This window comes from Arvicola amphibius, chromosome 4 (assembly GCF_903992535.2).
Source record: "Arvicola amphibius chromosome 4, mArvAmp1.2, whole genome shotgun sequence".
Classification (NCBI taxonomy): domain Eukaryota; kingdom Metazoa; phylum Chordata; class Mammalia; order Rodentia; family Cricetidae; genus Arvicola; species Arvicola amphibius.
This window is the reverse complement of record NC_052050.1, coordinates 106,573,307-106,593,958: the sequence shown is the minus strand read 5'-3', so window position 1 is coordinate 106,593,958 and position 20,652 is coordinate 106,573,307. Positions and strand designations below refer to the sequence as shown.

The following is a 20,652-nucleotide window of genomic DNA, read 5'->3' as shown; positions in this document are numbered from 1 at the left end:
CTCCTGTTTACCGGCACTCTGACACTACAGATTAACAGCCCCTTCCTCACACTGTCGTGCAAGTTAAGTTGCCAGTAAAGTACAATGGAAGCAGCAAAGGATTCCAGAATGGCTAGTTCAGGAATGCCCACCCTACGTGATACCACTCAGAAAATCCATCCCGCTGACTCACACAGCACCAACTCGTTTGCAGTGCTAGGGTACTGAGTCCAGGATACTAAGCCACTGAATGGCTCCCCCAAGGAAAGCCAATTTTCAAAGCAACATCCACGAACAAACAGATCTGCAGTGACAGTGTGGGAGCCAGGGATGCTCCTCTGAGACACCATTACAGCGCCATGAGAACATTCCCCAGAAACGTGCGGCTGGAGAGAGGACTCAGAGCTTCTCTTACCTAAGATCAGCTCGAGGGGATCCAGTGCTCTCTTCTGGGCTCTGCAGGCAGCTGACACATGTGCACACACCTCCCTCCCACGACATAACAAGCATAAAAAGCAGCATTATTTTAGTACAAAGGACCAAGTAAATTTTGTGCTGGAAAAAGACGTTTTTATTAGAAAACAAACAACAAAGTACAGCCACACCTGAACAGTCGAGGACTATGACAAAAGTCTGGACATTTACAAAGTCAGATTTTACTGGCCCATTAATTACAAAAGTACTTAAAAAATTATGTATAACTAAACAAAAAGTACCAACAGAATTATGACTAAGAATCAGAAATCCACAGTATACTGACACAGCGGGTTTTATACTTCTTAGGTTTATGAGATTTGGGGACTCAGCTTCATTTCAGGCATTTGAACATGTTAACATTGCAAGAGTCCAAGTATTCCTCCATTTAGAGAGTCTGGGTCTGCGGTGGAGCCTACTGAAGACTTTCCCACACTGGGAATTCAAGGTAAAATGTTCCCCATACTGCTAACAGTGATAGAGTTTCTCTCCACTATCATCCCATGTATGCTATCAAGGATGAGCAAAAAGCTTTCCCAGGTCAGTATTCACCTCCAGTTAAGTCCTCAGTGTTCAAACGCTTCCCAACACACTTTCAACTCATAGGCTTTGGCACACCAAACTGTGGCCCGTCTAACCGAAACCAATGCAAACTCACTGCGCTCACAGGCTCATTTTGAACATGAGCTTGAATGTGTGGAGTTCTTCTTATACTCGACCTCTAACTCATAAAGCTTCCCACCAATCAACTGTGTACATTCATGTGCCTTCGAAGACTCTTGGAGAATGAGAACGCCTTACCACACTCTTCACATTTATAGGGCTGCCCGTGTGTTCTCATGTGATTCTGAATGTAACTGGAACAACTGAAGGTTTTCCCACACTCCTTACATTCATACGGCTTCTCCCCAGTGTGAGTGGTCAAATGGTTTCGTAAGGAAGCCCTATATTTAAAGGTTTTCCCACACTGCGTACATTCATAAAGTTTCTCTTTGGCATGGCTTTTTTCATGATTCCGAAGGGAATAGACATACGGATAAGCTTTCCCACACACCTCACACTTGTAAGGCCAGGCTCCACTGTGAGTCCCTAAATGTCTTCTTGCACAATGCCCAGAAGTGAAGGTCTTCCCACACTGCTTACATTCATAGGGCTTCTCTCCAGTGTGAGTTCTCTTATGTGCTTGTACATGGCTGGAATGTCTGAAGGTTTTCCCACACTGCTTACATTCATAAGGTTTCTCCCCAGTGTGAGTCCTTTCGTGTAGTCTAAAGGAACAATAATTCTTGAAGGTTTTCCTGCAGTGTTTACATTCATAAAGTTTTTCTGTTGTATGAAGCCTTTTATGCATTTCAAGGGAACTGGAAGTCCAGAACATTCTCCCACAATCCTTACATTCAGGCATCTCTCCGGAGTGAATTATTTTATGACCCCGAAGGGTATCAGCATTAGGAAATATTTTCCCGCACAGCTTGCATTTATGCCTGTCTGCACTATGAGTTAGCATATGCCTTTCAGCCCAGAAGCGGTAACTAAAGGTTCTCTCACAATGCAGACATTTATAAGGTTTCTCTCTACTGTGGACCTTTTTATGATTTTTAAAGGAGCTGGGACACATAAAGACTTCACCACATGTTCTACATTCACAGTATTTCTTTACATATTTCTGATAGTCGCATGGTCTGTTTTGAGGGTTGAATGTAACATGCCTCTTTAGGGATGACTGACATTCAGGAAGCTTTGGTTCAGGCATTTTTTTGCTTGTGATACAGAGTGGATTTTGAGCTGTGGTTTCTCTCCATTGGTCATTGTCTCTAAGTTCATGGTCTCCATTTACCATTTGGATTCTGTAAGAATTAAAAAATAGAATCTTAAGAGTTTGCTTATAAACAATTTTATACTTAGTAGACATTAGATTTATACTAGGAACATTCAAAAGGTATTTTAGGCATTTATGCCCCAAGGTGTGAGCAGACAAGGAAGTCCTGGAGTAAATGTGTAAAAAGGAGACAAAATCCTGAATGCACACTGCTGACACGGGAACAGCCATGTCTCAGACTAACAAAGCCTTCCTCCAGGCTGAGAGCTAACACTGACAGTGTGTTCAAGCACTACAAACAGCTGACCGGTGTGTGTAAAGACATCCCCGAGACTGCTGCCTACAGACACCTCCAGCAGAGTCCACCTCTGTGGTGTGACAATAAAGTACTCAGGTTCCATGTGCTGCACACTGCCCACCTGACCCCAGCTTTCACATAAGTGGATTCAAGGGTCTGAAAGCTGGCTGGACCAAAGCTCCTATCATTAATTTTTAAAGATTTTGTTATTACTTTTTAAAAATGCTTTTATGTTTTATAGTATTTTAATAATTTACTTAACTTTATGCACATTGCTGAAGGTATCAGATCCCCTGGAACTGGAGTTACAGACAGTTATAAGCTGTCATGTGGGTGCTGGGAATTGAACCTGAGTCCTCTAGAAAAACAGCCAGTGCTCTTAACCCAAGCTCTCTCTCCAGCCCCCTTAGTTATTTGTTTCAAATGATGTGCATGTGGTAATTTGAATGAGAACAGCCACCTCAGGCTCACATATTTGAATGCTCTGGCCCCAGCTGGAAGACCTTAATACTGCTTTTACATAAACTGTTTTGCCAACCTCAAATATCCACAGCACATACAAGCATTCATTTTCAGAGCTTACGAAGATTGCCTTTAAAAGAATAAATAGCTTGAATTTGTGCTCTTTCTAATATTTTCCCAATATCCAATGATCCCCTTTAAGGACACAGTTATTTGTGGGTGTCCAATACCTCAGGTTTCTCTTCAGACTTCTGTAGTAAGTGTCCAAATCCCATTGTTCCCATTCTGTTCCTAAAATACAGACACAGAATAATTTTTTAAAAAAATGTATAAGGTGATTATTAGATGCTTAGTGCATGAGACCAAGCCTGAGCATGTGCACCCAGCACTCAACAAAGCAACAGGGCGTGAAGCAGCAATGTCACCTAGAGAAGTCAGGTTCCTGTAGGTTTCCTGCATCACATCTCTGTAGAGATTCTTCTGGGAAATGTCCAGCAAGGCCCACTCTTCCTGGGTAAAGTACACAGCCACATCCTCAAAGGCTATCGAATCCTGAAACATATGGAAATATGTTACCACAAATAAGGAGACCAGCAGCTGCTGGTATTTATTGTTTATTGATACCAGGCTGAGAGGATAATGCTTCAGTCAGTTCCAGGACTTGGTAATGAGAACTATCATCTACAGTTCTTCCCACACTGCAACTGTAATTTCACGCAACAGTGTTCTAGTGTGATTTCTGTTGCTGTGATGAAACTCTCCAACCAAAAGCAACTTAGGTGAGGAAAGAATGTGTGATGGTTTGAATGCGAATGCCCCACTGGTTCATACATTTCAATGTTTGGTTCCCAGTCGGTGGAACTTTTTAAGGAAGGATTTGGAGGTGTCACTGGGGGTGGGCTTTTAAAGCCCATGCATGCCATTCCCAATGTGCTCTGCTTCCTGTTTATGGATCAGATATAAGCTCTCAGCTACAACTCCAGTACTATGCCTGCCTGCCTGCCTGCCTGCCACCATGTTCCCTGATGATGGTCATGGACTCATCCCATGAAACTGTAAGCAAGCTCTTAAATGTTTTCTTTTCTAAGTTGCCTTGGTCATAGTGTCCCTTCACAGCCACAGGAAAGTTAACTGAGATAAGAGTTTACTTGGCTTATACTTCCAGGTCACAGTCCATCATCGAGGGTAACCAGGGCACAGATTCAAGTGGGAACTGAGGACAGAAACTGTGGAGAAACACCACTAGCTCACGCGAAGCCTCTTACTCATCTGTCCAGGCAATGTTGTTGCAGACAGTGAGCTGCATCATACTGTATCAATCTACAATCAAGACAGTTTTCTTCACAGAGAAGACCACATCCGTCTGGTCTAGGCAATCCTTCAATTGAGACTCCCTCTCAGATGACTCTAGGCTGGTCAAGTTGACAATTACAGCTAATTAGGACAGATAAACAGAAGGAGCAGCCTTTCCTTTGTAAGCGCAGACAACAGTGTGTATAACTCCAAACATTAAAAAAGTTATTTGTAGCTGGGCAAGGTGGTGCACACCTTTAAATCCAGCCACAGCACTCCAGAAGGCAGACAGCCTAGTCTACAGAGCGAGTTCCAGGACAAGCTACAAAGCTACACAGAGAAACCCTCAAAAGTATCAAAAAACAAAAGACAGTTAAAATTAAAAATGAAAGTGATTAGGAAAAAAAAAACCAGCACGGGGATAAGAAAAACTGAAACCCAAAGATACATGGAGTGTTTAGTGTCTCTCTTGCTGAGGTTTTTTCCTCCTCCGTGTGGTATTTTGCTCCGCTACCTACAGCTCCAATTTCCTCTGCTCTTAACCCCTCTCCATGAAGTGCAGTTCCTCAGGATGAAAACTTCCCTGCTTCACTTCGTCTCTCATTGAGGTTGTTGTGTGTGTGTGTTCTCATCCTCCATAGGAAAATTAACTCTTACCTCAGGGTACAAGTCTCTGATGCATTGTGCCCAGGAGACAGGAGACAACATGAGGTGACTTTCTCTTCCCAGCTGAGGGAAACGCCTGATCCTAACAAGCCAGGACAATAACTCAGGAATTTTACAGCTGCTTTATTTAAGCATTAAGGGTCTTTAGCAGGCCTGTGCACTCAGAATGGACCAGTTGCTCCCTGTACACCTTCTCTTCTTGTTTCTATTTCTGGGGAACCTTCTCTTTTGTCTGAGTGGAGGATCTTTGCAAAAGCTTGACTTTTTTTTTTAAGACATTAAACCACATGTTTTATTTTCTTATAGCTATTCAAGCTTTACACAGAATAATCTAAGCAATTTGCAACAGAATATGTTTAATAAGAGGGAATATTAAAAAAATCTTGTTCTTAGCCTCTAAGTTCACACACACACACACACACACACACACACACACACACACACACACACACACACGTTCTAGCACTCACTTTGTAGTCCAGGCAGCTGGCCTTGAAATAATTGAGATCCACCTGCCTCTACCTCCCAGCTGCTGGGATTAAAGGCGGGTGCCACCACTGCCCAGCTCTTTTTTATGTGTTTTATAAAAGCCAGGTGGTAGCCTCACTAATGATGACAACAATAAAGGCAGTGAAATGCTGTGCTTTTAATGTGACAAAATTTTTTTTAAAAAATTAAGCATGCTCTTCCTGCAGGGGTTATTCTCCCCGGATACTGCCTCTCTCTTCCTGTCCCTTCCCAGCTCGCACCCAGAATCCTCCCCCCCTCCCCCTGCCTCATCCTCCCGTCTTTGGGGCCACAAAATCCCACAGCTCAGCCTGTTTGGGCTCTGGGGACCTGGAATTGAGTGCACCCAGGCCGGTGGGAGGTCCCCTCCTTCATTTGACTGCCCGGAGCAAGGTAGGCCTTTGTCTGAGAGCTGCTTGGCCTGCAAGGGGACCTGAAAATCTGCAGGAGGATCCATCGTTCTTTGGGGTGAGTGAGGAGTGAGTGCCCGAACCGCGGCAGCTGCCCGGAGAGAGACCACCGACTCTCCACAACCCCCCCTGCCACCAGCACACTTCCTGCTCTTCCTGCAGGGGTTATTCTCCCCGGATACTGCCCCTCTCTCCCTGTCCCTTCCCAGCTTGCACCCAGAATCCTCCCCCCCTCCCCCTTCCTCATCCTCCCGTCTTTGGGGCCACAAAATCCCACAGCTCAGCCTGTTTGGGCTCTGGGGACCTGGAATTGAGTGCACCCAGGCCGGTGGGAGGTTCCCTCCTTCATTTGACTGCCCGGAGCAAGGTAGGCCTTTGTCTGAGAGCTGCTTGGCCTGCAAGGGGACCTGAAAGTCTGCAGGAGGATCCATCGTTCTTTGGGGTGAGTGAGGAGTGAGTGCCCGAACCGCGGCAGCTGCCCGGAGAGGGACCACCGACTCTCCACAACCCCCCCTGCCACCAGCACACTTCCTGCTCTTCCTGCAGGGGTTATTCTCCCCGGATACTGCCCCTCTCTCCCTGTCCCTTCCCAGCTTGCACCCAGAATCCTCCCCCCCTCCCCCTTCCTCATCCTCCCGTCTTTGGGGCCACAAAATCCCACAGCTCAGCCTGTTTGGGCTCTGGGGACCTGGAATTGAGTGCACCCAGGCCGGTGGGAGGTCCCCTCCTTCATTTGACTGCCCGGAGCAAGGTAGGCCTTTGTCTGAGAGCTGCTTGGCCTGCAAGGGGACCTGAAAGTCTGCAGGAGGATCCATCGTTCTTTGGGGTGAGTGAGGAGTGAGTGCCCGAACCTCGGCAGCTGCCCGGTGAGGGACCACCGACTCTCCACAACTCCCCCTGCCACCAGCACACTTCCTGCTCTTCCTGCAGGGGTTATTCTCCCCGGATACCGCCTCTCTCTCCCTGTCCCTTCCCAGCTTGCACCCAGAATCTTCCCCCCCTCCCCCTTCCTCATCCTCCCGTCTTTGGGGCCACAAAATCCCACAGCTCAGCCTGTTTGGGCTCTGGGGACCTGGAATTGAGTGCTCCCAGGCCGGTGGGAGGTCCCCTCCTTCATTTGACTGCCCGGAGCAAGGTAGGCCTTTGTCTGAGAGCTGCTTGGCCTGCAAGGGGACCTGAAAGTCTGCAGGAGGATCCATCGTTCTTTGGGGTGAGTGAGGAGTGAGTGCCCGAACCTCGGCAGCTGCCCGGTGAGGGACCACCGACTCTCCACAACTCCCCCTGCCACCAGCACACTTCCTGCTCTTCCTGCAGGGGTTATTCTCCCCGGATACTGCCTCTCTCTCCCTGTCCCTTCCCAGCTTGCACCCAGAATCCTCCCCCCCTCCCCCTGCCTCATCCTCCCGTCTTTGGGGCCACAAAATCCCACAGCTCAGCCTGTTTGGGCTCTGGGGACCTGGAATTGAGTGCGCCCAGGCCGGTGGGAGGTCCCCTCCTGCATTTGACTGCCCGGAGCAAGGTAGGCCTTTGTCTGAGAGCTGCTTGGCCTGCAAGGGGACCTGACAGTCTGCAGGAGGATCCATCATTCTTTGGGGAGGATCCATCATTCTTTGGGGACACCAAACACCTCCGCGCTCCTTTTGAAGGAAGAGATGGGCAGGCGCCAATGCAGGAGCTCCTCCAACAACATGAAAGGCAACATGACATCACCACAAGCCAGACATCCCGAAACAACAAGAATTGAACACCCTACCCCAGAAGATATAGAAGAAACCGACATTAAACAGTACTTTATAAAATAATAGAGGACCTTAAACAGGAGGTAAAAAACTGCCATAAAGAAATGGAGATGACAAACAAAAAGGTAGACGAAATAAATAAATCTCTCAAAGATACCCAAGAAAAACAAGAAAAACAAGAAAAAGCAATCAAACAGGTAAGGGAAACAGTACAAGACCTGATAAATGAAATGGAGGTATTGAAGAAAACACAATCTGAGGGACGACTGGAAATGGAAACTCTGAGTAAACGAACAGAAACTTCAGAGACAAGTATTTCCAACCGAATACAAGAGATGGAAGAAAGAATCTCGGACTCTGAAGATACTATAGAAGAAATAAACTCACAGATTAAAGAACTAAACAAATCTAACAAATTCTTAACACAAAACATTCAGGAAATCTGGGACACCATGAAAAGACCAAACCTAAGAATAATTGGGGTAGAAGAAGGAGAAGAATTACAACTCAAAGGCCCAGAAAACATATTCAACAAAATTATAGAAGAAAACTTCCCCAACCTAAAGAAGGATGTTCCTATGAAGGTACAAGAAGCCTACAGAACACCAAATAGACTGGATCAAAAGAAAGCATCCCCACGCCATATAATAATCAAAACACAAAACATACAGAATAAAGAACAGATATTAAGAGCTGCAAAGGAAAAAGGTCAAGTAACATATAAAGGGAAACCTATCAGAATTACACCTGATTTCTCAATGGAAACCATGAAAGCCAGAAGAGCTTGGATAGATGTGCTACAGACACTTAGGGAACATGGATGCAAGCCTAGACTATTATACCCAGCAAAGCTTGCATTCACCATTGATGGAGAAAACAAGATATTCCAGGACAAAAACAGATTTAAACAATACATAGCCACAAATCCAGCCTTGCAGAAAGTAATAGAAGGAAAATCACAAACCAAGGAGTCCAACAACGCCGACAATAACTCAGGCATCTAGCGACCCTTCACCAGCACAACTAGAAGAAGGGAAACACACAAACTCTACTACTAAAAATGACTGAAGTTAACAACCACTGGTCATTAATATCACTTAATATCAATGGACTCAATTCACCTATAAAAAGGCACAGGCTAAGAGACTGGATACGAAAACAGAATCCAACATTTTGCTGTTTACAAGAAACACACCTCAACCACAAAGACAGGCACCTACTCAGAGTAAAGGGTTGGGAAAAGGTTTATCAAGCAAATGGCCCTAAGAAACAAGCGGGTGTGGCCATACTAATTTCCAACAAAGTTGACTTCAAACTAAAATCAATCAGAAGAGATGGAAAGGGACACTTTATACTCATAACAGGAAAAATCCTTCAGAATGAAGTCTCAATCCTGAATATCTATGCCCCTAATATAAAAGCTCCCACTTATGTAAAAGAAACACTTCTAGAACTCAAGGCAGCCATCAAACCACACACACTAATAGTTGGAGACTTCAACACTCCTCTCTCACCAATGGACAGGTCAATCAGACAGAAACCTAACAGAGAATTGAAAGACTTAATGGAGGTAATGAACCAAATGGACTTAACAGACATCTATAGAACATTCCACCCAAATAGGAAAGAATATACCTTCTTCTCTGCGGCTCATGGAACCTTTTCGAAAATTGACCATATACTTGGTAACAAAGCAAACTTCCACAGTTACAAAAAAATATTAGTAACCACCTGTGTCTTATCGGATCACCATGGATTAAAATTAGAATTCAACAACAATGCTACCCCCAGAAGGCCCACAAACTCATGGAAACTGAACAGTCAACTACTGACCCACACCTGGGTCAAGGAAGAAATAAAGAAAGAAATTAAAGTCTTTCTTGAATTTAATGAAAACAAAGACACAACATACTCAAACCTATGGGACACAATGAAAGCAGTGCTAAGAGGAAAGTTCATAGCACTAAGTGCCCACTTAAAGAAAACGGAGAAAGCACTCATTGGTGACTTAACAGCACACCTGAAAGCTCTGGAAAAAAAAGAAGCAGACTCACCTAGGAGAAGTAGAAGACTGGAAATAATCAAACTGAGGGCAGAAATCAACAAAATAGAAACACAGAAAACAATCCAAAGAATCAATGAAACAAGAAGCTGGTTCTTGGAGAAAATCAACAAGATTGACAAACCCTTAGCCAATCTAATCAAACGGCAGAGGGAGAACACGCAAATTAACAAGATCAGAAATGAAAAGGGGGACATAACCACAGACACAGAGGAAATTCAGAAAATCATTAGATCTTACTACAAAAGCCTGTATGCCACAAAATTGGAAAATGTAAAAGAAATGGACAGTTTTTTAGATAAATACCATATACCAAAGTTAAACCAGGACCAGGTAAATGCTCTAAATCGTCCTGTTAGTCGCGAAGAATTAGAAACTGTTATCAGAAACCTCCCTACCAAAAAGAGCCCAGGACCAGATGGTTTCAATGCGGAATTCTACCAGAACTTCCAAGAAGACCTAATACCTATACTCCTTAAGGTATTTCATAATATAGAAACACAAGAGTCACTGCCAAATTCCTTCTATGAAGCTACAGTTACCCTGATACCTAAACCACACAAAGACTCAACCAAGAAAGAGAATTACAGGCCAATCTCACTCATGAACATGGACGCAAAAATTCTCAATAAAATACTGGCAAACCGAATCCAAGAACACATTAGAAAAATTATCCATTACGATCAAGTAGGCTTCATCCCAGAGATGCAGGGCTGGTTCAACATACGAAAATCTATTAATGTAATCCATCATATAAACAAACTGAAGGAAAAAAACCATATGGTCATCTCATTAGATGCTGAAAAAGCATTTGACAAAATTCAGCACCCTTTTATGATAAAGGTCTTGGAGAGATTAGGGATACAAGGGTCATTCCTAAATATAATAAAAGCTATTTACAGCAAACCGACAGCTAACATCAAATTAAACGGAGAGAAACTCAAGGCTATCCCACTAAATTCAGGAACACGACAAGGCTGTCCACTCTCTCCTTATCTCTTCAATATAGTGCTTGAAGTTCTAGCAATAGCAATAAGACAACATAAGGGAATCAAGGGGATCCAATTTGGAAAGGAAGAAGTTAAACTTTCATTATTTGCAGATGATATGATAGTATACATAAGCGACCCCAAAAACTCCACCAAAGAACTCCTACAGCTGATAAACTCCTTCAGTAACGTGGCAGGATACAAGATCAACTCCAAAAAATCAGTCGCCCTCCTATACACAAAGGATAAGGAAGCAGAGAGGGAAATCAGAGAAGTATCACCTTTCACAATAGCCACAAATAGCATAAGATATCTGGGAATATCGCTAACCAAGGAAGTGAAGGATTTATATGACAAGAACTTTAAGTCTTTGAAGAAAGAAATTGAAGAGGATACCAGAAAATGGAAGGATCTCCCCTGCTCGCGGATTGGGAGGATCAACATAGTAAAAATGGCAATTCTACCAAAAGCAATCTATAGATTCAATGCAATCCCAATCAAGGTCCCATTAAAATTCTTCACAGAGATTGAGAAGACAATAATCAACTTTATATGGAAAAACAAGAAACCCAGGATAGCCAAAAAAATCTTATACAATAAAGGTACTTCTGGAGGCATTACCATCCCTGACTTCAAACTCTATTACAGAGCTACAGTATTGAAAACGGCTTGGTATTGGCATAAGAACAGAGAAGTTGACCAATGGAATCGTATAGAAGACCCGGATCTTAAACCACAAACCTATGAACACCTGATTTTTGATAAAGGAGCCAAAAGTACACAATGGAAAAAAGAGGGCATCTTCAACAAATGGTGCTGGCATAACTGGATGTCAACCTGTAGAAGAATGAAAGTAGATCCATATCTATCACCATGCACAAAACTGAAGTCCAAATGGATTAAAGACCTCAATATTAATTTGAACACATTGAGATTGATAGAGGAGAAAGTGGGAAGTACTCTACAACAAATGGGCACAGGGAACCGTTTCCTATGCATAACCCCAGCTGCACAGACTTTAAGGGCAACATTGAATAAATGGGACCTCCTGAAGTTGAGCAGCTTCTGTAAAGCAAAGGACATTGTCACTAAGACACAAAGGCAGCCTACTGACTGGGAAAAGATCTTCACCAACCCTGCAACTGACAAAGGTCTGATCTCTAAAATATATAAGGAACTCAAGAGACTAGACGGTAAAATGCCAATTAACCCAATTAAAAAATGGGGCGATGAACTGAACAGAGAATTCTCAACAGAAGAAGTTCGAATGGCCAAAAGACACTTAAGGTCATGCTCAACCTCCCTAGCTATCAGGGAAATGCAAATCAAAACAACTTTGAGATATCATCTCACACCTGTCAGATTGGCTAAAATCCAAAACACCAATAATAACCTTTGCTGGAGAGGTTGTGGGGTAAGGGGCACACTCATCCATTGCTGGTGGGAATGCAAACTTGTGCAACCACTTTGGAAAGCAGTGTGGCGGTTTCTCAGGAAATTCGGGATCAACCTACCCCAGGACCCAGCAATTCCACTATTGGGAATCTACCCAAGAGATGCCCAATCATACAACAAAAGCATATGCTCATCTATGTTCATAGCAGCATTATTTGTAATAGCCAGATCCTGGAGACAGCCTAGATGCCCTTCAGTGGAAGAATGGATGAAGAAACTGTGGAATATATACATGCTAGAATACTACTCAGCGGTAAAAAACAATGACATCTTGAACTTTGCAGGCAAATGGATGGAAATAGAAAACACTATTCTGAGTGAGGTAACCCAGACCCATAAAGATGAACATGGGATGTACTCACTCATATTCGGTTTCTAGCCATGATTATAGGACATCGAGCCTATAAGTTTGGGATCCTTGAGAAGATAATAAGAAGGTGAACTCCCAAAAAAGATATAGTAATCCTCCTGGATATTGGAAGTAGACACGATCGCCAGGCAAAATTGGGAACTTGAGGGTTGGGCAAGACTGGGCCAAGGGAAGATGGGGAGAGAAAAGTGTGAAGGGGAGAGCGGGGGGAGCTCGGAGGAATGGGGTGCTTGGGATATAGGAAGGGTGGATATGAGAGCAGGGAAGCATATATCTGAATTTAAGGAGCTACCTGAGGGTTGTCAAGAGACTTGACCCTAGAGGGGTTCCCAGGTTTCCAGGGAGACGCCCCCAGTTAGTTCCTTGGGCAGCTGAGGAGAGGGAGCCTGAAAAGGCCAGTTCCTATAGCCATACTGATGAATTTCTTGCATATCACCATAGAACCTCCACCTGACGATAGATGAAGAAAATGACAGAGCCCCACCTTGGAGCACCGGACTGAGCTCCCAAGGTCCTGATGAGGAGCAGAAGGAGAGAGAACATGAGAAAGAAAGTCAGGACCGTGAGGGAACCTCCAGCTGGCGACAGATGGGGAAGGTGACTGAGCCCCACATTGGAGCACTGGACTGAGCTCCCAAGGTCCCGATGAGGAGCAGAAGGAGCGAGAACATGAGGGAGAAAGTCAGGAACGAGAGGGGTGCTGTTCACTCATGGAGACGGTGGGACAGAACTAATGGGAGATCACCAACTCCAGTTGGAATGGGACTGATGGATCATGCGACCAAACCCGTCTCTCTGAGTGTGGCCAACAGCGGGGGCTGACTGAGAAGCAAAGGACAATGGCTCTGGGCTCTGATTCTTCTTCATGGACGGGCTCTGTGGGAGCCTTCTCAGCTTGGTCGATCACCTTCCTGGACCTGGGGGGAGTTGGGAGGACCTTGGTCTTAGCATAGAGTGGGGAACCCTGATGGCTCCTTGGCCTTGAGAGGGAGGGAGGGGAGGTATGGGTGGAGGGGAGGGGAGGGAAGGGGGAGAAGGAGGGGAGAGAAAGGGGAGAAGGAGGGGAGGGAGGGGGGTGGAGGAGGGAAGGAGATGGAAATTTTTAAATATAAAAAAAAATAAACCATGAGGAAAAAAAAAAAAAAAAAAAAAATTAAGCATGATACCTTCAGTGTGGTGAGCACAAAACAGGCTTTATTTATAGTTTTTAAATTGTACATTTTTTGATGTGTAAGTCTCATACTGTGAACATGTATGGAGGTCAGGATAAAACTTTTTCCTCATACTGGTTGCCTTGCCCAGCCTTAGTACAAGGCAAGGTGCTTAGTCTTACTACAGCTTGATATACCATGCGTGTTCACTATACTATCCACGGAAGGCCTGTTCTTTTCCGAATAGAAATGGAGAGGATGGTTCAGGGGAGGCAGAGGAGGAAAGGGAAACTGTGGTTGGGATGTAAAACAAACGAAGAATGAAAAGAAAATTCAGAGGGTATATGTAATTTAGAAAATTAAGGATTTAAATGGCCATGCAAACACTAACTGCTTTTTACTTATTCAAGATTGTTTCAAGGTTGAAGCAATGACGAAAGCTTTATCCAACCCTCTGTTTTCTCAGTGGAACAGGAATTAATATGACCCTAGTTTCTAGTCTATACACAAGATTTCTAGGATAAATGATGGCAATGTATTTAATTTCAAAGAAAACCTATTAACATTTTTAATTCCATGGGGCCTGTGAGATGAATTGAAATCCCTTGTTGCAAGAAAAACAAACAAACCAACTACTAAAGTTTGTCTTACTGGGGGTAAATATTTATTGTAGAGGTCTGACTTATTCAGAGAGATGTTAAAGAAACTGACATCTTAGAACTTAGAAACCAACAAAATAACATGCCTGTAACTTCTGAGATATGAACAGAAGACATGTATTGTGATGCTCACACATCCTCCTGAGGATTATGGACAAATGGTACTCCGAGCATGATGGAACTTTCTAGACTTAGACGGGGGCCCTGATGAGACAGAGCGAGACTTTGTTTCCCATCTTTCCGGGGTCTGCGGGGGAGGCAGGAATAATTGCTGTCCAGCAACTGTCATGAGATGCTAATGCTGCGTGCCACAGTGCCGTCTGTCCTTATACTGGGCCTCCACACACTGAAGGATCATCTCTGGCTGCGGCCACTGAAGGGCTGCTGGAACCTCAACTATTGGCATTCATTCAACAAGAAAAAGAAAGAAATGACAAACAGCCCAACTTTATATGTCAAAAGTTTGTTGTTTACTGCTTTTCTTTCAGGGTTTCTCTGTAGCTTTGGAGCCTGTCCTGGAACTCTCTCTGTAGATCTGGCTGGCCTTGAACTCAGAGATCCAGGATTAAAGGCGTGGGCCACCACTACCTGGCTTGTTGCTACTGCTTTAAAAAGAGCTAAAAAACAAAACAAACCACATTGTTTCTTCTTGCTTTTATTATACAGATATTTTGTTTTCTGACAAAATAATAAAAATTTATGCCCCTATAAAATATTGAAAACTGAAAACTGACAATTCTCCTGTACACACTGCCAAGTCTTTTCAGGAATTTTGCCAACGGTTTGATACAACCCTAATCACAGGCATTCCACATAACCCTTGGGTCAATCTTTTGTGGAAAGAACTAAGACAGCTTAAACATTATTTAAAAATAAGGAGCGGGAGGTATCATGGCTACTCCTCATAATATTTTTTTAAAAAATATAGTTTATTTTTATTTAATGTTCATTGGTATTTCCCTGCATGTAAGTCAGTGTGAGGGTTTCAGAAGCCCCGGAACCGTCTGCAGTGCCACCGTCTGCAGTGCCGGAGCATCTCCTCAGCAGGGGACTGAAGGCAGCGCTACCGTCTGCAGTGCTGAAGGAGCGAATACGCATTCCAAGATGGTCTGCGAGCAGCCAGGTCACACAGTTCAACCTCTCCTGGTATCTAGGATCTGAATTTGGGAAGGGATCCCACCAACTTAAATAACAGGAGAATCACACCAGGGACCTGGCCGGAATATTCAGTGGGCCCAAGTGCTTGCTGTGCAAATCTGTGACCCCAGTCTGACCCCTGGAGAGAACTGACTCCTCTAAGTTACTCTTTTATGGACACATGTCTGATGGCATGTGTACCCCACACCCAACAATCAGCATCATCACTGATGATGGCTCTAGAGAAAGCACTTGGTGGTCAGCAGCATTTTTTGTTCAATCCCTAGAATGCACAAGGTGGCTCACATCAATCTAAGTCCAGTTCCAGGGGATCTGATGCCCTCTTCTGATCTGTGTGAACTACATGCATGTGGTACACAGATACAAACAAACACACATGCATGTGGTACATAGATACAAACAACACCCCACCCCACGCAATTTTAAAACAAAAACTCAATCAACAGGGATGGTGAAGAAATAGAAGCCAGGTTTTGGTGGCACAGCCTGTCTTCCCATAGCATCCAGAGGCACATAAATAAAAGCCAATCATTTCAAAGATAGCCAGCTCCTTCCAGCTCCTGTAGCTGTGACATCCCCTCCATGATCAACCGCAAATAGAAACTGAGCTGAAATAAACCTTTTCCCTTAAAAAAAAATAAGGAAAATAAAACACATGTACTTCTAGCACTAACTGAAAGGGTGGAACTTTACCTAAAGTACCTGTAGACTACAGAATCTTGAGAGAAAGAAACAATACTCGCATCAAACAATGCTAATACAGTCAGCTGTTCACAAAAAAAAAAAAAAAAAAAAAAAAAACACCCGCAAACCTTTACAGGTATGTTTCTAACGCGGTGTCAGGTTACATGGGAGTGGGAGTGGGTAGCAGTGGCTCTACTGCTGAGGCACTTACCCAAGGGGATGCCCAGCAGTCACCAGTGATCCTAGCTCCAGGGGACCCAGCACCCTCTTCTGGCCTTCCTAAGCAATGCACTCATATAACGCTTTGCTTTGTATTTTTCCAGACAGCGTTTCTTTGTGTATCTCTAGCTTTACTGGAACTCACTCTGTACACCAAACTCAGAGATCCGCCTGCCTCTGCCTCCCTGAGTGCTGGGATTAAAAGCGTGCGCTACCACTAGCTGACTCACACACACACACCTTTGAAACTATGACAATCCCAACAATATGAGAAGTTACCTTTCTTTTGTTGTTGTTGTTGTTTGGTTTTTCAAGACAGGGTTTTACCCTGGCTTGTCCTGGCATTCCCTTTGTAGACCAAGCTGGTCTCGAACTCACTGAGATCTGCCTGCCTCTGCCTCCCCAGTGCTGAGATTAAAGTGTGTGCCACCATGCCCAGCGACCATGAATAATTAAACTCAAGAAAACAACAAAAGAAAAAGCCCATTCTTTGAAAAGATAGATGAGATTTGATAAAATTCTCGTCAAACTGAAAAAGAGAAGGTGGACGAGAGGAAGTGCTTGCAGCCAAGCCTGGTGACGGAGTTCAATCCGGGAGAAGCAGGGAAGGAGTGCTGATTTCTGAATGTCTGACCTCCAATGGCACATGCGCACATATCACACACACACAAGATGCACAAAAAGAAGACAATCTAGAAACCACCAATGCCTGTAATAAGAGGACCCACTGATAAAAATCTAAAGGAAAATAAAAGGGACCACAAAGGAATATCACGAACAATTCCAGTTCCACATATTTAACAACTTGACTGTAATTAACCAATTCTAAGAAACACTATATTAAAGCTGATACAAGGAGAGGCACAAATTAGTGTGAAAAGGGGTATAGATGGGGATGGTGGGGAGATGGTTCAGCCGTTAAGAGCACTTGTTCCCAGAAGACCTGGGTTTGGTTCCTACACCCACATGGTAGCTCAGTCTTCTGTCACTTCAGCTTTAGGGGACCCAGCGCCCTCTTCTGACCTCTGTGGGCATCAGGCATGTATGTGGTGTACTTGCATAAATACAGGGCAAATCACACATAACAAAAAAATAAATCTTAAAGAGGAAGAGAAGAAGAAAGGGCAGGGCTGAAAGAGTCAGCTCAGCAGTTAAGAATGCAGACTGCTCTTCCAGGACCCAGGACCCAGGACCCACATGGCAGCTCACGACCGTCTATAGATCTAATTCCAGGGGATTTGATGCTCTTCTGGTGGGCGGGGGGGGGGGGGTCCCAGGCATGTACATGGTGCGCACTCACACGTGCACACACAGAAGCAAACATTCATATACATAAAAGGAGGCATGGTTCAGTACTTAGAAGCACTCGCTGCTCCTGCAGAGAACTCAGGTTTGGTTCCTCACACCTACATAACATCTGTTACTCCAGTTCCAAGGGGTGCGATGTCTTCTTTTGGCCTCTGTCGGTACAGGGAATATACACCATGCACACACCCCTCATCTGTCTAACTTCAGTGTGAGCTCTTCCCTTCTATTCTTATACTCCTTCCAATAAGGTCACATCCTACTTGTACTTAGCATTTTATCTCCTTATTTGTTTGGTCCCGTCGTCCCGTTCCCCCCCTCCAGGGTTTCTCTGTAGCTTTGGAGCCTGTTTGGAACTAGCTCTTGTAGACCAGGCTAGCCTCAAACTCACAGAGATCCACCTGCTTCTGCCTCTCCAGTGCTGGGATTAAAGATGTGCGCCAGCACCAACTGGCTCCTTATTTGTTTTTGTTCAGTTTCTCAGTAGCTCCGGCTGGCCTCGTATTTCCTAAGTAGGCCTGAGCAGCCTTGACCTCCCACTCCTCTCCTTCTACTTTCTTAGCAGTGAGACCACAGGCCAGGAATAACTGCCTTTCCCTGTGTTTGGGGGGCCCAAATTCTTTTGTAATCCAGGCTGCCCCTGAACTTAATTCTCTGGCTTCTGTTTCCCAAATGCTGGGGATTCAGGCCCATACCACCACGCCTGGCTTATTAAGAATAAATCTGCTTTCCCCCTTTTACTCTGACAGTTGTGAGCCACCATGTGTCAATGCATATTTTGAAGATGAGGTCTCATGTAGCTGAGGCTGACCTAGAAGAATAATTCTTCCTCCTTTTACTTCAGTGTTGGGATTGCAGGCTTGGGCCACCATGCCTGGTACCCACATACCAAGGAGGACATGAGGGGCTGTAGAGATGAGCTGGCTCTTTTAGATCCAAGTACCCACATTGTTTCTAATGCCAGCTCCAGGACACCTGGTACCTCTGTCCTCCACAGGCGCCCGCACTCTGGCACACATACAGACAAACTCACACATACACACAACCACAACAAAATAAAGAAGCCATGGAGTATGAGAGGACAGAGACTCAGCAGACGAGGGAGGGAAAGAGGTGCATATGGGTCTCTTATTATGGGGTGGTAGAGATGCCTCAGAGGGTAACAGCACTTTTGCTACTCAGTTATGGGGACATTTTAGACCCAACAAGTAGCTGGATCCTGAAAATCAAAGAGTTTGAGAATTTTAACCCACCCTGGCCTGAGACCACACGGTCCCTCCTTTACGGTCACTGCAAGGACGGAGAAGGTGCTTTCCAGCTTCCCGTTTAGCGCGTGAGCCCCAGACACTGCCTGCTGACAAGCTCGGCACTGGGCCCCGGGGTTCTAAGCAGACCTGGAATTTTCTAGGCTTCAGGTATCAGTTTCCTGGTAACTCCCTGAGAACTGAAATTCCCAAGAGGGAGAGAAGGACAGAGAAAGGGAGGGAAGAAGGGAGGAGAGATAGGGAGAGGGACCACCCTAAAGACTGGGGCTAAACTGGGCAGTGGTGGCACACACCTTTAATCCCAGCACTCGGAAGGCAGAGGCAGGTGGAACTCTGGGAGTTCGAGGCCAGCCTGGTCTACAGAGCGAGCGTTAGGACAGGCTCCAAAGCTACACAGAGAAACCTTGTCTCAAAAAAACCAAAAAAAAAAAAAAAAAAAAAAAATTGAGGCTAAAATAACCACAGATTCTGAAGATCATGGTGGTGGCCACACCCTTAATCCCTGGCACCTGGGAGCCAGGGAGGATCTTTGAGTGAGAGGGGGACCCCCGCCACCCTCCCGCCAATCTTAAGGGGCTGGAGAGCTGGTTCCGTGGTAATAAGCACTTGTTGCTTTTTCAGAGGACCTGGGTTCAGTTCCCAGCACCCACACTAGGCCATTCACAAGATTATGGAGACTTTTTGTCCCTCTGCGGCCCCACTGAAGCTCTACCATGCCCGGTATTATTTCATTGCTCTTTCTGTTGTTGGCACTGGGTCCTTCCTGTTCCTGTCCATAAGTAGGTCAGCTGGCACAGGATCCTGGCACAGGTATCGAAATTAGTGCTGGCCAGGCGGGGTTACAGTGACCTTCAACCCCCATCCCTTTGGCTTGAGATATAATGGGAGGAAAAAAAACCCACAACAAATGATGGGAAAATTTTCCAAGAAGTTGTAATTTTTCTGTTGGGGAAAATGTATGAGTGCTGTCTGCACGCCAGAAGAAGGCATCAGATCCCATTACAGATGGCTGTGAGTCACCACGTGGCTGCGAAAATTGAACTCAGTACCTCTGAGCCATCTCTCCACCCCTGGGAGAGTTCCCTTTCTCTCATCCTAGGCACCTGGATTGTGAATATGCACATAAGGGAAAACAATAAGGGAAAAAGAAAAAGAAGGGACCTGCGCGATGGTTCAGCTGAAAAGGTGCTTGCTGCCAAGCCTGAGGACTTGCGTTCGATCCCCAGGATCCACAAGGTGCAAGCCGAGACCGGGACTCGGACCTCCCTATCGGCCCACCCCTACAAAATAAGTGTAATTTTAAACACCAAAAGAACATTTCTAGAAACAACCCCAAGAGTTTTTAACCCAGAGAGGGCCCTATGTCTCCCTTTCCACTTGAACACCTGAACACACATAAACACGGCGGTCCCTTTTTCCATTACGGTTCGGCTGCGGACTCCGGGAGAGTGGTTTGCAATCAAGCAGTTCCGGGAACTTCCGAGCAACCGACTGCAGAGTCCCCGGCCCCTCCGCCTCCCACCGGCGTGAAAGACGCCGCACTCACCATGGCGCGTTTCCAACCTCAGTGCGCTCCGCTGAGCGTCTCCACTGACCGTGTGCACCGTGCTGCAGCCGGTACGCGTTTCCGATCTCCGTGCGCTCCGCTGGGCGCAACCACCGACCCTGTGCGCCTGGCTGCAACCTAC

General features: G+C 45.2%; 1 protein-coding gene across 1 annotated transcript; it reads right to left on the bottom strand.

The window, feature by feature from the left end:
• Positions 1–542: 542 nt before the first annotated feature.
• On the bottom strand, positions 543–20,652 carry LOC119813418 (zinc finger protein 14-like). The gene is made up of 4 exons (XM_038328730.1): positions 20,511–20,652; positions 3,458–3,584; positions 3,263–3,323; positions 543–2,300 (listed from the first exon to the last, which is right to left on the bottom strand). The coding sequence occupies exons 1-4, from the start codon at positions 20,511–20,513 to the stop codon at positions 1,199–1,201; spliced, it is 1,293 nt and encodes a 430-aa protein (XP_038184658.1). The 5' UTR covers positions 20,514–20,652; the 3' UTR covers positions 543–1,198.

Coding starts and splice junctions, on each gene's coding strand:
- LOC119813418 (XM_038328730.1), bottom strand. Junction 3,324..3,457: donor CAGGAACCTGACTTCTCTAG/GTGACATTGCTG, acceptor TCTGTATTTTAG/GAACAGAATGGGAACAATGG. Junction 2,301..3,262: donor AGTCTGAAGAGAAACCTGAG/GTATTGGACACC, acceptor TAATTCTTACAG/AATCCAAATGGTAAATGGAG.